Source organism: Magnolia sinica, chromosome 19, assembly GCF_029962835.1.
Source record: "Magnolia sinica isolate HGM2019 chromosome 19, MsV1, whole genome shotgun sequence".
Taxonomy (NCBI): domain Eukaryota; kingdom Viridiplantae; phylum Streptophyta; class Magnoliopsida; order Magnoliales; family Magnoliaceae; genus Magnolia; species Magnolia sinica.
This window is the reverse complement of record NC_080591.1, coordinates 60292900-60305924: the sequence shown is the minus strand read 5'-3', so window position 1 is coordinate 60305924 and position 13025 is coordinate 60292900. Positions and strand designations below refer to the sequence as shown.

The 13025-nt window shown below is 41.5% G+C and overlaps 1 protein-coding gene across 1 annotated transcript; it reads right to left on the bottom strand.

The window, feature by feature from the left end:
• Nucleotides 1-11866: 11866 nt before the first annotated feature.
• LOC131234745 (NDR1/HIN1-like protein 10) lies at nucleotides 11867-12648 on the bottom strand. The gene has a single exon (XM_058231685.1). The coding sequence runs from the start codon at nucleotides 12545-12547 to the stop codon at nucleotides 11867-11869; it is 681 nt and encodes a 226-aa protein (XP_058087668.1). The 5' UTR covers nucleotides 12548-12648.
• Between the last annotated feature and the right edge of the window lie 377 nt (nucleotides 12649-13025).

Genomic DNA, 13025 nt, shown 5'->3' with positions numbered 1-13025 from the left:
CATCATATAGGTCTCGACCATTGGCCTCGACAATTGAAATCGGCCTCCACAATCGAAATCAGCCTCAACAAACGGAATCGACCGAATACACATCACAATGGGCCTTAACTATGAGTCGTATATACATCATATAGGTCTCGACCATCGGCCTCAACAATCGGAGTCAGCCTATACAATAGGCCTCGACAATCGGAATTAGCCTCGATACTTGGCCTCGACAATCAGAATCGATCGATAATTAGAATCAACAAATCGGCCATGACAATTGGGATCGATCGATAATCAGAATTGACAAATCGGTCACGTCAATCGGAATCGGCAATTGGTCACGACAATTGGGATCAATTGATAATCAGAATAGGCAATTCGGTCACGTCAATCGAAATTGGCAATCAGTCATGACAATCGAGATCGATCAATCATCAGCATCGATAAATTAGTCACATTAATCAGAATCTGGAATCAGTCATGACAATCAAAATCGGTAATTGGTCATGACAATCAGAATCGATCGATAATAAGAATCAGCAAATCGGTCACGTCAATCGGAATTGGTAATTGGTCATGATAATCAGCCTCGATCGCTAATCGGCAATCGGTCACAATAATCGGAATCGATCAATAATCGACCTCGATGATCGGAATCGACCTCGATAAATGGAATCGACCTCTACGCAAGGCGGGATCAATGGATGAACAGTTGATGATGGGCCAAGCAATATCAATGGGGCATAATTATTTGTGGTAACCCACTAGAGAATGACGAGCATGGGCCTAACCAGGCCTAAAGGAAAGTCATAATGTGGACGTTTAACCATCATTGCCCATCAATGTGGACCTTTAACCAACATTGCTCCCAAGGAGTGGCCCACCTAGGGCCAAACGTGCAGTGGGCCCGCGACCTCACGTAAGGGCTTAATATGCATCACCATGGGCCTCGCTCAAGGGCCTAATATACATCACAATGGGTCGCATCACATGCATGGGCCTTATACATATTATAATGGGCCACAACATATGGGCCAGAAATACATCTCATTGGGCCTTATCAAATGGGCCAAAAATACATCTCATTGGGCCTTTCAAATGGGCCGGAAATACATCACAATAGGCCTTGCCCATAGGCCATGAATATGTCACAATGGGCATCACAATGGGCCTTACCCATGGGTCTCGAATACATTACACTGGGCCTCGCCCATGGGCCTCAAATTCAAGCAAGTGGGCCCCATCATATGGACCTTGAATATGAGGCAAGTGAGCCCTATCACATGGGCCTCAAATGTAAGGCAGGTGGTCCTTGTCACATGGGCCAAAATATAAATAGGTGGGCCCCGCCCATGAGCCAAAAGTACATCATGATGGGCCTCATGGATGCGCCACACCAGTGAGCCTCAAATATACAACAAGTGGGCTGCAGCAATGGGCCGCACTAATGGGCTTTGTAGATGAGCTATAAATATATCAAGGTGGGCCTCTCGAATGGGCCACAACATACGTCAAAGTGGGCCTGACATATGGGCTACAAAATACAACAAAGTGGGCCTCATAGGTGAGAGCTTGGATTACATATAAAATCATTTCAATAGTTGCAGGTGCAACATGTGTATCACTGTACACATCATTTTATGGGGCACACGGCCACAAATGATGATCAGCACTGTCCAACATTGGACGTGCAAAATTTGCACCGTCCAAACATTGTCTATGACCAGGCCCACCTTCCTTGATGACGTCATTCCAGTAGATAGATGGGACCCACTGACGTCAATACAACAGCTAGCTGGAGTGGGGTACCCCAGCCAATCAGCTCCCATCAGGTGGGTCCCATGTGAGGCCCACCATAGTATAATATTATATTATAATATATATATACAGAAAGAGGGAGGGGGATGCAACTAGACGGACAACTTAGATGATAGAATGCATGCATCAATGTAGGCCCATCTCCACATGTGCAACACATGTGGAGTGGGTCCCACAGACCTGTCATTGGACGGACGGTATGAGATATACCACATACCTCGTCATCAGACCTACAGAACTTGCTATCGTGGCGCATCTGCAACAAATACTTCAAGGTGGGTCCCATGCATGTGGCCCACTAGAAATCTAAATCTACCATCGTCCAGATCCAAGGCCTAGATGGACGGTGTACATACATCCATGTGGGGTCCACAGGACCTGCTGACATGTGGTACCACAGCCATATAGCTGGTGTAAGGTACATCAGCCAATCCACTCCCACCGTCCAGAGATTGGATGGTGGGGATAAACCAACATCAAGGTGATTTCCCCTATCCTCAGATGGACAGTGAGATCAGAACCACCATCAGGTGGGGTCCAGCCCACGTGGCCTACAAATACCATAAAAAATGGTCGGACGACTTGGATGTTCATGTACAGGAGGGTGGCTCTCACCATTCACCATCCAGCAATGGACGGTGAAATATTCCGTGAATAGAACTGGTGGGCCTCACCTCCACACGTGCAACACGTGTGGAGTGGGTCCCATAACGGACGAGCAGCTTGGGTTAAAAACCCGTATGTTATGGTGCCACGTGGGTGGGCCACAGCGATTGGATGAAGCTGCTATTTTTGTTTCCTCATGTCCAGGGACTTGCTGACGGCTTGAACGTATCTCATATCATGGTGGTCCCATGATTTGGACGGTGCAAATCACCTTAAAATTACATCAGACCCCACACATCCTATGCTGACTTGGACGGTGGGGATAAATACATGCATCAAGGTGGCACACGTGGGTGGGCCACCAGGAATTGAATCAAGCTGATATTCCTGCTTTTTATGGTGTAGTCCAGCAGCCTTTGCCACTAGACACTCCACAGCTTGGACAGTCTGAGTACTATATGTCCATCAAGGTGGGGTCCACGTACACGTGGCCCACCAGCCACACATATCAAGGTGGAGTCCATCTCGTGGACGACATGGATCAAGTGGGTCATACAATCATCATCATCATCAAGAACAAAAAGAAAGAAAGAGAGACGTCGGATGGTGGAGGGACCCTGCCACTATGGGCCCCTTTATAGAATGCATACATCAAGATGGGTCCCACCACAAGTGGGCCCTCAATTAATGGTTGAAAATAAACATAAAAAGAAAATCACCCACCTTTGATTTTTCTTAGACTTCTTCTGCTAACATGATCTAGAGCTCCAAGGAAACGATTCCGACGGTTGAGATGGACTTTGGATGGTGGAGATAGGTAGTAGGAAGGTGGGCCACACATGGCTTCTCATATGGAGGCTTGGACGTTGGAGTCCCATGGTTACTTGAAAAAAATGAAGAAAATGAGAGAGAGAGAGAGGATGGGATGGGTGTACTTGTGTAAGGCAGAGAGTTGACTTTAAGGGGGGTGGTTGTACTTGGGGATGTGTTTGAGTGATAGGAGTAATGTGTACTTGATTGATGTGATTGATGTGATATTTTCTAGGGATTGCAACATGCGGCGTTCATCCTCGAACTGAACATGGGCCCACATCTCTTGGTCAGGGTACTACATCGGCGTGCAAGACACGGCATCGGAACCATGACGATGGCGTGGTCGCACTGGTACAAGTCTCGGGTCAAGTCGACTTAGATATGCGGGACACATCTCAGGGTCGCGTGCAAAAATCGATAACTGTTGGTGGGTCGCCGGAATTTGACCGAGATGTCCGCAGAAGCTTACGGAACAGTACGGGCTAGGATATGGGTCTTACATTTTTGGTTTGTCCTTTTTAGGACACTTGTTTGCTAAATGTCCATATTCATGGCAGTTGTAGCATTGACCGTCTTTTAAAGATTTTCAGGTTTTAGATTTAGATCTTTTCTTTTCATTAGATTTTTGTAAATCAACCCTCTTTTTACTGTTGAAAATCTTATAAAACTTTTTAGCTAAAATGGCCATTCATCTTTAGAATTTTCTAAATCAGAATTACTATTTTCTTAAGAAATACTTTTAGAAGATTTAAGGGCGATGTATTTACCTTTCGGAGCTTTAAAGTTTAACTTATAGGTCTATAATGAGCCAACTAATTCTTCTACTCTCATATTCTCTGTATCACGAAGTTCCTAGATCACAGTCACCTTTAAATTGAATCGTTCAGGCAGTAAGCGTAGTATCTTTGCACAGACTTTACTTTCTGGTATTCTATCACCGAGAACCCACATAGAGTTGACAATGTCATTTAATCTTGTATAGAAGTTCTTGAAAGTTTCACTTTCTTTCATACGTATTTCCTCAAATTTGGTTGTGAGGATTTGAACTTTAGATTTCTTGACAATTGTTGTTCCCTCGTGTGTCATTTCTAAAATATCTCAGGCTTGCTTTGTGGCATCAAAGGATATAATTTTCTTGAATTCATCCAGTAATAGTATGTATGTGATTGCATTTAGAGCCTTTGCATTGGCACTACTCTCACTTTTCTGAAGAGTAGTCAAAGAAAATAAGGTGTGACTTTCATAAATTTGGATCCGTCAATACCAGTTACTTTAGTGGTAGGAGGGGTCCAATTGGTCACTGTGGCTTGCCACATACTTTCATCCATGGATTTTAAAAAAATCCTCATTCTGGCTTTCCAATAGGCATAATTGGAGCCATCAAATGGTGGAGGCTGAGTGACTGAAAGGCTATCAAAATTTGACATCTTAAAAAGCTCGGATCGATTAGCTCAAGAAATATATCCAAAGAAAATAATTAAAGCGAGCTATTAGGCTTTGATACCACTTGAAAAGGCCGAGCTAAGAGTTCTAGAGGGGGGGTGAATAGGACTATGCCAAATTAAAAATAAACTGCAGAATTTAAACAAATATAAATAAAGATAATACTAAACAATCCCACAATACAGAAATGTAAAACAACCTCAAGTGTACAAGTATTGAGAGGTTGATATATATGTTGTTCTAAGGACAACCTTACACAAAAAACCAATGGCTTATGGTAGGACAACCTGATTCCTAGAACGGTTTGTGTATCAAAAACTCAAACTTATACAGAGGAATAAAGAAATAAATAGGAAAGAAAGAAACTAAGATATTACAACATTCCCACACTTACATAAAAGAAATTACAACATTCTCCATAAATGCATAAAGGGAAGTTACAATATCCACAAAATAAAATAATCAATCAATCACCACAAGACCAGAAATTATAGTGGTTCACTTGTGTGTACACCAACTATTTAGAAAAATAGCCACATAGCTACTCCACTCCTAATATCCTCACACAGTGGATATTAGCATTCACTATGAAATAAGGTTTTCAAGGTTCACCTAAAACCCTCACAATTGTATCTTTCAAGTGGGCTTACATAATTCAAAAACTCCACACTCTGAGTTTTCTAGATCACCTCAGACAAACTAAAAGAAAGAGATTTTTCTGGCACAATCTCAAAGAAACCAAAAAAATGAATTGACAAAAACTGTAACATACTTATCTAGATATTCTGCTTTTGATGCAGCTCGGTAGAACCAATTCAGAGTAGAAGTTCAACGTAGATGTTCAATGTTTACACTCTCTTATGAAATGCTTCTAGGTTCTAAATAGATTTTAAATTAAATCACATTGGGCTAGCTCGATTTGATTTTGATTCCAAGAAATAGGAAAACTTCAATCCCTCTTTCAAATAAAATTAGAATGCAAAATATAAAATCAAATGCAGAAAACTAATTAAAGAGAATATAAAATGAGCACTAAATAGCTTAAGAATATCACTAACTTATCTCTCAAAGTGGTGTCTTGATCTTACTTGAATTGAATATCAAACTCTGAAATTCGTGCTCTATTTATAAGTACAGAAATCGCGGCTTTGACTAGTCCAGAGGCTCGATTGGTCGAAGGACCAACAAACTTTTAAAATTTTGAGCATGACAAGATAAGGCTGTTCCACAACTAATCGAAGGGCTTGCTCGACCGGTCGAGTGGCCTCCACGACCGGTCGAGTCCTATCCACGACTGGTCATGTGGGACCATTTTTAGTTGCTGGACTTTGAGTTGAGACTGCAGGACTAGTCGAGCACTATTCACACGACTTGTTGAGTAGTCTCCAGGACTGGTCGAGGCAATAACAAAAAATTCTGAAAATAAGTAACAAACTTAGGACTAGTCGAGGATTTCTTAGACTGGTCGAGCTAGTACTAGGACTAGTCGAACATAGTCTAAGACTAGTCAAAAAATAGTCTATGTACTTTTATAGTGACCCAATTAAATTATGTATTCAAAATTACCTATCCTATGGTCAATCTAGGGTCATTCATACCTTGTAAGCAATATATGAACATTGAATCTTCTTTTGCTTCAGTTGATAGTTGTTCTTTGAAGTTTACGAATCTTGAGATCTTGAAATGTGATGAAGCTTGAACTTGAGACTTTTGAAGCTTGAATTTGACTAACATTGAAGCTTGAGCTTGAGGTTCAAAGTAAAGAACTTTGTCTTGACTTGGACAAAGCTTTAAAAACTTGAACTATTGAAGCTTGAAAGATTGAATTAACACTTGGAGTTGTACTTGAACATGAACATGTAATCTTGCATTTGAAGTTCTTGAGGTAAAGACCTTTGTTCTTGTACATGAGATGCACAGTCTTAAATATGTAGATGCGCTACACAAGACAGATTCCAAGAGGTTTTAGCACTACAAAATTTGACAATCATAGGAGCTAGAAACCATAACACTTACAGAGTTCCACCAAACCACTGCAAGAGTAAAGAAAATCTTATTACCCCTTTATTCTATAGTTAAGATGGCTTCGAACTATGATTAACAATTTAAATCATCCAGTGGTGGGCCTGATAGACTAATGTCTACAATCACTCCTCATTCTCTGGATATCCTTACTGTCTAATGTCTTAAATATGTCTATAATAAGAACTGTCAATGTCATCGACAGACCACTCGATCCCATCAAGAAGATGTTAATGCCATCGACAGATGCTTGATCCCATCGAGAAAATCTAAAAAAATAAAATAAAATCATAGTTGATTGTTGGACATTTTGAGAAGTTGCTACTTGATGGCATTGAAGGATCTTCGATGTCATCGACTGGTCTTCGATGTCTGTTAATGTCATCAAAGGTCACATTGAAGGCGTGCATAGTTTTGCATAAGTGCGTGATTTATTTCCTATACCGGTTAGGTAGTATATATACCAGTTGTAATTGGGATTGGGAGAGGAATTAGGGTTTCTAAGGTGTTCTAAAAGGCTCAAGGGCATAGTTAGGGTTTCAAAGGAGATTCGACGGTTGTTCGAATCATTAAGATCTACTATCTCTTGTAATTTTGCTTTCATAGTGCATTACTCATCACTTTGGGCTGTGGTTTTTTCCTACAAGGGTTTTTTAATATAAAATTTGGATTACCTTCTTGTTGGGTTTGTTTGTGTGATTGCGATTACTTTACTTGATTCTACTAAATGAGTTTTCATGAGCTCTGATAAGTGGTATCAGTGCTAACTTTGGGAAGCAGATCAAATCTGAAAGTAAGTTATCAATGACATCTAATATGGAGTTTGATGTAGAGAAGTATTTCGATAAAAATAATTTTGAAATATGGAAAGTTAGGATGAACGACATCCTAATTCAGCAAGGATTGGAAGATGCATTCCTTGGAAAGCGGTCAAAAATCATGAAAGAAGAAGAATGGAATAAGTTAGATAAGAAGACAAATATCTCAATCCGGTTCAGCCTAACACATAGGGTCCTTTACAATGTTATGAGAGAGAAGATTGTGGCTAATATATGGGCGAAGTTAGAGAACACTTATGCGAAGAAGTCTCTTGAAAATTGTTTGTATCTGAAGCTTTAGTTGTTCAATCTAAAGATGGCTGATGGGGTTGACGTTAAGACCCACATTAGTAACTTCAATGGTCTTGTTTGTAAATTGTTGGATGGGAATGAGACGATGAAACATGAAGATAAGGCATGTATTTTGTTGAATTTTCTTCCAGATGAGTCATTTAAAGACTCTTTGTGCACTAGTAGGACGACTATGTTGAGACTGTTATCACAACACTTCAATCTTAGGCGATGAGAAAAAAAAAACAGTGACGTGAGTGCTTCTACAAATGCGCTAGTTATGAGGGGCAAGAATTCTGAGTGAGATTGAGATCCAAATCCAGGGGCAAGGGCAAAGCCAAACTAAAGTGCTAAAACTGTGACATGACAGGGCACATGAACAAGGATTGTCAGAATTTTAAGTTAAGGAAACATCATAAAGTTCTTCTAGAGAGGCCAACACTATTGAATCTAGTAAGGAGGCAAATGGTAGTAACGTGTTACCCACATCAAAATTCAGATATTTTCGCGATGAATAGATTTTAGATATAGGGGCTTCATATTACATGACCCCTCATAAGAGTTGGTTCACCATCTACAATGAGTGCGATGGTGGGCATGTGTTTATGGGTAATGATAATGCCTATAATGCAGTTGGTGTTGGATCAATGTGCATCAATATATTTGATGACATGGAGCATATCTTGATAGATATGAGACATATTCTTGAGTTGAGAAAGAGTCTAATATCTCTCGAAGCACTCGATGTAGTTGGGTACAAATTCACTGGGTTCAATTGTGTCCTTAAAGTTTCAAAAGGGGTACTCGTAGTCATGAAGGTACATGATAACATTTGCAAGTTGATTGGGAGAACTTCATCAGGTGGAGCTACACTAGCTATACTGGTTTCCACTTCTTCACATATGTGCCAAGCGTGCCTAGGCCACAAGAGCGAGCAGGACATGAAGGTACTTTCTGATCATTGTTTAATTTTAGTTTTTATAAGCATTAATATTAGTAACATTGTATATATGGTAAACTGTCAATGTTGTTTTTTAAATTTGGAAAATATGTATGTAAGGGGGTTTTAGATTATGTGCATTCTTATGTATGTGGGCCGTCGCCCGTAGTTTCTGGTGGAGCATCATTATGTTATGTTACATTCATTGACGACTACTTCAAATAAGTGTGGGCTTATTTTATGAAAAGGTTAATATAAGGTTATCACCAACTTCAAGCAATGGAAGGCAATTGTGAAAAAATAGTCAAAGCAACATGCGAAAGTGTTATGGATAGATAACGGTGAGGAATTCAATCAATTTTATAAGTATGAAGAGATCGTGAGGCACAATATAGTACGCCACACACCTGAGAAGATTGATATGACTAAACGGATAAATCAAACTCTCTTAGAGAGGGCTTGATGCATGATGAGTAATGCTGGGTTAGGCAAGGAAATGTGGACTGAGGCTATTAATTCAAAAATCATCTGTAGTCCTGATATCAGATTTGACAAAAGACCCTTATTCTATAAGGATGAACATAAGGAGGACAAAAAGGTCAATTGCGAATGTTTAGATAGACAAAGATGAGACATAAGTTGATACTAAGACGTTAACAGATGTACATGAGTAGGTGGAGTAGCTATATGTGAGAAGGAATCTGCCAAGGGATCGTACATTATTAGTGAGATACAGGGATAACTCAAATATTGCATTTTCCCTCATCATGGATGAGGGGGATCCATATACTTTTAGGCATCTATTCGATGAGACCTAATTGATTGCTGGATAGTTTTGGAAGTTGCTACTTGATGACATCAAAGGTCTCATCGAAGGCGAGCATAATTTTGCGCAAGTGCACGATTTGTTTCCTATTCCAGTTGGGTAGTATATATACCAAGTGTAATCGGGATTAGGGAGAGGATTGGGATTTTCTAAGGTGTTCTAAAGGGTTTAAGGGCATATATAAATAGGGTTTCAAATGAGATTCAAGGGTTGTTCGAATTGGTAAGATTTTTTTATTTTTTATTTTTTATTTAAGAAATGCTATTTCATATGTATGGAGTGACAAACTATACATAGCATGGATGGACCTGTGAACAAAAACAAAAATAGGCCCACCAATCAAAAGGAAAAAACTGATCATGTGCTGGGCTGGAAGATGCCCAGTTAGGTCTACTATAACCGTCCCCAGGCCTATCCTTTCTAGGACAATTTCTCCTCGAGAGGCAGTTAGAAGCTCAGAGACAGATATGAAGACCTTGCCTGTTTGAGTAAAGCTGCCCGGGTGAACCAGGCTATCCGCCACTTTGTTGATGTTGGAAAGCAACACATCAACACTACTCCAAATTAAATCAAACTACTTCTTCCAGTTATAGTTGTTCCAAGGAGCCCAACCATTTAAGGTACATAAGGCCACCATCGAAGATGAGTCACTCTCCACTTCAACTCTGGTGAGACCTTGATCCCGGCATAGGATTAGGCCATCCACCACTGCTCTAGCTTCAGCTAAGAAGTTGGTCCCGGGACCATACCCTTTGGAGAATGCGAAGATGAGCTCGCCAGTGTCGTCTCTGCAAACACCCCTGCTGCCAGATGGCCCTGGATTTCCTGGGGATGAACCATCCACATTCAGCTTAGCCCATCCCACTTTAGGCCTATTCCATTTAACTATGGAGAAGGTTGGCCTGATGGGGTGACGAGGATATAGGCCGAGATCTCTAACAGCCTCCTGGCTGATCCTATTTGAAGTTGACGGAAGCGGGAATCCACTTGTGATAGAAGCGAACCACCTTCTAATGTTGAGAATGGATTCAACTGTGGTGATTTTGGTTCCGTCAAAGCGATTATCATTCCTGGCCCTTCAAATTTCCTAGAAGATGAGGGCCAGGGTTAGCCCTCAGAGGATTCCCATAGCAGATGACTCAATTGCCGTGGACCACCACTGGGCCGCCCTTCTCGTTGTTGTCTTCCCTTCTAAGAAAGAGACCGAGAGGAGGGAAGAGAAATGGTTCTAGAGATTTCTTGCGAGCTGGCCACCCACAAACAGATGGTCTAGAGATTCCTGTTGACGGCCATAATCTGGCTCATAGCATATGCAACAAGAGGCTAGAGTCGCTTCTTTCTTCATGACTCCTTGATTTACTGGAACAGCTCTATGTAATAGTTTGCATAGGAAGACAACTATCTTGGGAGGAATGGAACTGTGCTATGTCCACTTGGCCCAAAGACCGTCTGAGTGCTGAAGGGCGAATCAACCTCCATGCCAATTAGAAGGAGAACTTTCCTGACTACTCCCTTGTCCAGACGACATGGTCTTCTCCAGGATGCGTGGTGATCCCCTCCACGTTGATGTGAATAAGGACAAAAGAAGGGAGGCAGGGCGGAATTTGAGCATATGGCAGGACGTTGTTGCGGCCCAGGATATCGTTAACTTTCAGGTTGAGAATCAGTAAGATTTACCATCCCTTGTAATTTTTCTTTCATATATAGTGCATTGCTTGTGGCTTTATGCCGAGGTTTTTTCTGCAAGAGTTTTTCCACGTAAAATTTGAATTGCCTTCTTCTTGAGTTTATTTGTGTTATAGCAATTACGTGATTATACTCTGTGTTTCGACGAAAACCAACAATCCTCTTGTTTCTAAAATGGATGCAACGACGGATTCCTCTCTCTTATAATTATAAGGGAGACGGATTCCTCTCTCTTACCGACTAGTGGTTGCCCACCAGTGAGCCTCACATGCCATATCCAATGAAGATAGGGTGAATTTGGATTGTTTGGGAACCACATTCCAGCTTCATATTTAGAGTAATCTTCCCAATCCGTTTAGGGATTCATTTAAATAGAATTATATGCTACCTTTGTTGTAGAGAATAGATGATGATCACAAATATGCACTCATCCACAATTGACATGGAATGTACGAACTAAACCATCATAATGGTGGGCACCAATTCAAATGAGGTCTAGTATTATTAAGGGAAGCAATAAAGTAATAAACAGGCAAGCCAAATGATAAAATAGAAAAGAAAAAATGTGTAATCAATGAATAAACAGAATCAATAAAAAGAAAAACGCGACGGTGTTCAGAAATCGACGTCGCACTTGGTCCCAGAAAATCTGACGGCTGAAGAGCTGCCATTCTTGGTTAAAGGGACCTTCAACTCGCACTCGAAATCTGGCTTGAAGCGCCTAGTCTTGACTGACCCAACCTTAAACCTAATCCTTGCATAGATCTTAACATCAATGGAGAAAAACCCTTCTCCCTTCTCCCTATTGAAATCCACAACATCAGAGTTCCCCAGTGAAATGGGAATTTGCCCAGAGAAAACTGGATGGAGATTGGTAGTGTTCTTATGGCCTTGATAAAAAGCCGGCAAAGGGTTGTAACCAAACCGCTCTCCTTCGTAGTAAGCTCTAGCTTCAAGCCTATCATAGTAAATGCCAATCCGCTTGTTGGGATTCCTTATAGCAACATCTAGTGCAAGATTGTAACGGAGAATATTATTGTCGGTGAGATTGAATTCAGTAAGCGTGGCATTCTCGACATACACTTTCATCTTCGAAGGGCGGAAAATGAGCCAGAAAATGAGGGTGGCGATGCCCAGAACCACGATGATGGTGACGATGAGCTTGAACAAGGTACTCAGTAGGCAGCATGGGCCACAACATCCGCTCCCTCGTTCGCGCCGGTGATGGGTTTGTTGGGGAGGGATAGGTGGACCATAGTAAGCTCCATTCAAAGGGACTTGTTTTGCCTCAGCCATGGGGTGAGAGAGAGAGAGAGAGAGAGAGAGAGAGAGAGAGAGAGAGGTTGGGTGTGGAGAAAAGAAGAAACAAGGAGGCTGAGAGAGAGAGAGAGAGAGAGAGAGAGAGAGAGAGAGAGAGAGAGAGAGAGAGAGAGAGAGAGAGAGAGAGAGAGAGAAGTTGGGTGTGGAGAAGAAGAAATGGGGTGGCTCCTTTAATATGTGTTTGAGACGTTCGCTTTCAAAGAAATTTCGGGCCCGCGTTTTCTTATTTCGGCCCGTCGTCGTATTCTAATATACACGCCTGGCAAAGGGGGAAATAGGCTAAAGTGGACCGGAGTCATCCATAGGACGCGTTCTACGGTGGGCGGATTCAGACAGGTCGGTCAGCTCGTGACTGCGGGGCCCACCTTGTTGATGTATGTGTCTTATATCCACGCCGTCCATCCGTTTTTCCAGATCATTTTAGGTGGTTTTGCCGAAAACTGAACCAGATCTA

Bases quoted from the DNA above. Each gene is read 5' to 3' on its own strand.
- LOC131234745 (XM_058231685.1), bottom strand. From the start codon at position 12,547: ATGGCTGAGGCAAAACAAGTCCCTTTGAATGGAGCTTACTATGGTCCA.